We start from the raw sequence: 4,795 nt of genomic DNA, 5'->3' as shown, positions 1-4,795 counted from the left end.
CTGTGGGGAAAGCAAGACAGCCTCTAGTCAGTGTTGCTGTCCTTTTGCTTTTGGGGCGATTCTTGAGTTGGCAGAACTGGTGTCTGCGATGGGTAATCTCACAGCAGCGACCCCAAGGCCCTGCTTCACGCTGTGCTCACCCGGGGTACAAGGAATTACAGTCTGGGGACCATGCTGCAGGCTGGCGAATCTCATCCCGGAGACCTCTCCACGTGGCTGGGGGCTGGAGGCCCCGATGGGACACAAGGGAGGTCTGTGGAGACCCCCAGGAGGTGGTTCGTGATTGTCAAACGTAATTTACTCCTTCGCCATCAGTGTATTCTGCCTAGCCAGCGCCGGTGTCCTCTGCCAAGCAGCTGCCGGTGGCTCATGGGTGCAGCTGGCACCGGTGGAGTCTCTCTCCCCGCGGCTCCCCACGCAGATGATACCTATCCAAGGCCACGCCGGGCAGGCAGGAACGGCTCTTCTCTTTGTGTTAGTGCCCCGTGTCCTGTTACAGCACCGAAGCCCGTCTTGGGTTACGGGGGGGTGTGCAGTGTCAAGTGATCGCGCCTTGCAGCCTGCTGCTGTTCAGCACCATGTTTCTCCAGCCTAACTCATGCTACAGGCAGTATCTCTTGCTCCAAAACCCCTTTTTCCAGCCCTGTAGCCTGACAAGTTTTGGTCTTTCCCAGAAATGAGTGTAGCAAGGGTGGGGTGGGCAGGTTGGAGCCAACTGGCCGGGTCTCACAGGTTTGGATGCGAGACGAGTGCTGCCCTCCTGCCAGGCCAGCATCTCGCGCCTCTGCGGTGCCCCTCCACCTCCCACCCCTCTGCTCTGCGGCCCTGCTGGGGGTCAGCCTGGTTTCGGATCTGCTGGGCACTTCTGTGCCCCAGCACTTGAAAGTGAGAGGCAAAGACACCCAAGGAGTTGGCCGGGGTTGCTGGAAAGCGGCTGAACACTGCAGGGACAGCCACGGTATGCCAACAGAAATGGGCCGCTCTGAACGCTGCTTCCATTTCCTACCTACAGCCCCATCAGAAATCCACTGTAATCATTAAACTGTCCTCGACTCTATGCAGCTGCTCATGGTCACACTGCCTGATCCATCACGAGAGACAGCGCTGTCTGATCAACCCTGAAAGCAGCTTAGATGGACGCCTGCCGAAGTCCACCTGGGTGTCACCGCAGCAAGGGCTGGCAGAAGCCTGCAGTGGGAAGCACCACGCAGAAACCCTTCCTTCCAGCCCTTCCCTCGGCTGCTGCCAAAGCCACGCTGGTTTCTCCCCCACAGGCTTTCATCTAGGTCCAGAACAGATGCCAGTAAGTGGAGAAGCAGCTTAATTTATTTATGGTATGCATTAACATTTATTCAGCTGGTTGCTGTGCATTGAGTAAGGTGGCAACTTGATAGGTGCCAGCCATTCCCCCTGCGGCCAGTGGAGCCGGGGCTCGCTCTGTGCAGGCAGCCACAGACTCTTCCAGAATGCGGAGCTGAGTAAATGTGATGCTATTTTGCCAAGGAGGAGGAAAGGATGAGTATCCTGCTCCCATGGCAGCCAGGAAGCTCCACTGAGGGCAGCTGAGCACCTAGAAAGTGTCTCCAGCTCTGGTAGGGATAGAGCCAGGGGAAGATACCTCAGGGCTTTAACCCAATTTCCGTGCAGCATTCCCTGGTGACTTGGGTTATCTCTCTGCATCCCTCTCTGCTCACCACAGTGAAGAAGACACGGTGGCGTGCCGCATACTTGATGATCAAGGCAATTACGGCAGGCCAAGGGTGACACCAGAGCAGCCACCTTCCCTACCCATCGCCAGCTGTGAGGCTGTGTCCTGTGCGGACCTTCAGGACCCCGTGGGTTTCACACTACGTCCTTGAACCCCCCCGAGCAGATCCCCCACCTTCGTCAGCCACTCGGCTTTCTGGGCACAGCCTGGAGCTGCTGCTCTGCTGCAGCCTCGCCACGATGCTTTGAAATATCACTCCAGGGTCTCACCTGAGGTGGCTTTAACACTGCCGGGGAGTCCCTGTTGGTAGTGGGGACACCTTGGCCCTCGGGTAGCAGTCGTGTACCTGCAGTTGGCACTCCTGTCACATTAGGGCTCAGGCCGGGGTGGCATTTAGAGCCCAAGTACCTGAGCTAATGGTTCAGTACATGCCCTCCTTCCTCCCATGCCTGCTTTCTGGGGAGAGGCACTCTACTGTAGAAAAAAACACCTTAAGAAAGCTAAAACCAAGGCCTCGTTCACCTGGGATTAATATTTCCACATCCGTGTGCATTGGAGCATCTGTGTACGTTACCCAGCGAGCTTTAAAAGCAGCCGGTGTCTGTGTGCTGTGAATTGGGGAGCTGTTACACTCGTTTCTTTGGGGGCCTGGCAGCGTGCACAGGCTGAGGGTCCAGCCTGATTACACTGGAGAAAAATGGAAATGTGAAAGGTCTTGTACGCTCCAAACATCCCTTAGCAGCATCGTAATCGCATAATCAAGGCTAGCTCAGCTTGATGTGACTTGTTTCGTTATGAAACATAATTCTCCTTGGAATTTTAGTTCTTGCCTGCCCTCCGTCCCCAAATGTGCCAGCTCACAGCAGAAATTACTGTTGGGGGAGGGAAGATCCGAGTGCGAAGGGGACCCAGACATTTAAATATTGGTTTGACACATGCTGAGTGTCCTTTGATAAAGGCGTGTGGAATTAGCGGGGCAGGTTTCAAGTTCTGCCGAGCAAAAACGCGGTGGATGTACTCATGCGGTGCTGGGCTGAGCTGGCCAACAGCCGCTGTGTACGTTGTGTTGTGCAGTGAATGACTGCAGACCTCGTTCTTCAGAGGTGGCAGGGGAGTAAAGGGCAGCCGATTTACTCCTCGTGACGATTTGGCCCACAGACTTATGGTCCTCATTTAGGGTTTGCTGGAATTTGGTCAGAGGGGTCCCATCCCTGGTGACATTTGCTTTTGGGGTGTGTCCATGCAAAAAAATCTTAAAGATGTAACTCGGTGTTGAAAATGACTTATTTGCAAAACTGTGTTTGTTTTAAAGGCACTTTATCAGCCTTTAGCTTTGCTGGCTTTTGCGGTGGAGGCGTTGCGGGGTGGTCCCTGCTCGCCGTGCCGAGGGACCAGGTCAGCCTCGCGCTCGCAATCAGATCCCACCCTGAACCCCTGACAATTCAGAGCCCTGGGCTGCCTCTGCCCGTGGGTGCTAACCGGCCGTGTTTCCAACACAGTTGTCAGCTCGGTTTCCTTTGTACACGTCTCTGTGCAGCTCTCTGTTTACCTTGCGACTATAATCTTTCTGCCCCTGAGCAGATCGGCGGGAGCTCTCAGTGCACAGCAAAAGAAATGATGCCGTTGGAGGTAGCAGGAGCTCGTCTGAACTAGCAGTCTGGTGTGCAAAGTGGAGCAGCACCCAAACATTTCCACGCCTCGTCCTCTTGCTTCTTTCTAGGCTTACCGTGTGTCCTTTTGTCTCCGGACAAGTGACTGACACCGCTCAGCCCCCTGCTTGGCACCTGCCCATCATGCAGCATCCAGGCCACAAATAGCCCCGGCCAGTAACACCAAATTTCTGTGTTCTACCATTATTCCCATGTTTCGCTTCTTTGCAGCTAACTGAAGTTAGCAATGCCTTTGTTTAACACTTCATTCACTAAGTACAGCCCCCGCCTTCCCACCAGGACCACTTCACCCCAGGCAAGACAGGTCACTTGTGGGACGCTGCTCCAGGCCACTCCAGACCAACAGACCTCCAGCCAAAACCCTTCAGCAACCAAAGTCACTTCCCAGAGACAAACCGACCACCCTCACGGGACTTTCTCCTTGTTCTGCCTCCCCCACAAGCCAAGTCTTCACCCGGGGTACGTTAGGAGAGCTGCTAAGGTCAGGACTAACTGTTATTGATACCTAAATGTTCTCTAGGCTCTTCACCCAGCTCACTGCAGCTGGGGTGGTTTATGAACAAGCTGCGAATCGGGCTCTGCGCAAGCACCCGTCCGACCAATTCCCTCTGCTTCCAAAGAGCCAAAGGGCACGGGAGTTTTCACGGTTCACCAAGTAGTTAGAACAGGATAATCATTAACCTGCTGAGGACAGTCTTTCTTTTGTTAGGCCCTTTATCAGATTATCTTGCTAACATAACTGGGGAGGATCTGGGTGACGGGTGGGGGTGAGGGGGAGCAATGCTCTGCACCGCTTGTCTGTCACAAAATCACAGCTGTCCCAGCATGGCAGGCGGGGGCACGGAGGTAAGGTGCGTTTTTGCTGCCATGTCAGGCCAGCCTGTTGTGTATGGAGGTCTGGATTCACGTGGCTTTGATTCAGTTCCAACCCAAAACGCCCCAACAGCTGCGTCCAGATCTCCAGAGGTGCTTTTGCTATAGGAAACCTTAGATGTGTTTGTGGGCACGACTCACCGTACAGGTCCTTTGCGCTCAGCTTGGAGGCTCCGTCCGCTCTGCCCATGCTGCCACTGTAAAAGAAAGAAGGTACAAATAAACCGTCAGCTCCTGGATCTTTTTAACGTCTGCTTTCACACTGCAACGATAATCAGCACAGCTGCTGTCCCGAGAGGGACCAGCCCGGCCCTCCTCGTCACGTCCGTCAGACGTGGTACGACTCCGAATTACCTCGGCTTGTCGGACCGTGCCGGCGGCTCCCTCTGCAAGCCTAGCTGTTATCCACACCGCAGGCACGCGTCACTAAACCCAGCAGCTGGAAGCAGGAGACAGAGGAGCCCATCTAGGCCTGTCCCCACTACGGTTACCTTCACACGCACTGTCCCTGGAAGGACATCGCTTCTGCAGGGGCTGCTTTAAG

The 4,795-nt window shown here is 54.9% G+C and overlaps 1 protein-coding gene across 1 annotated transcript in view; it reads right to left on the bottom strand.

Moving 5' to 3' along the window:
- The window catches only part of EPS8L2 (EPS8-like 2), a 43,301-nt gene extending 38,860 nt beyond the window's left edge, over positions 1–4,441 (bottom strand). Inside the window, exon 1 of the mRNA XM_009708338.1 lies at positions 4,393–4,441. Coding sequence (XP_009706640.1) covers positions 4,393–4,441 — 49 coding nt within the window. The remainder of the gene's footprint in view (positions 1–4,392) is intronic.
- Between the last annotated feature and the right edge of the window lie 354 nt (positions 4,442–4,795).

The sequence above is a fragment of the Cariama cristata genome, unplaced genomic scaffold (assembly GCF_000690535.1).
Source record: "Cariama cristata isolate BGI_N322 unplaced genomic scaffold, ASM69053v1 scaffold11099, whole genome shotgun sequence".
Classification (NCBI taxonomy): Eukaryota; Metazoa; Chordata; class Aves; order Cariamiformes; family Cariamidae; genus Cariama; species Cariama cristata.
The sequence above is the reverse complement of the archived record's forward strand: the minus strand, read 5'-3'. Positions and strand labels throughout refer to the sequence as shown.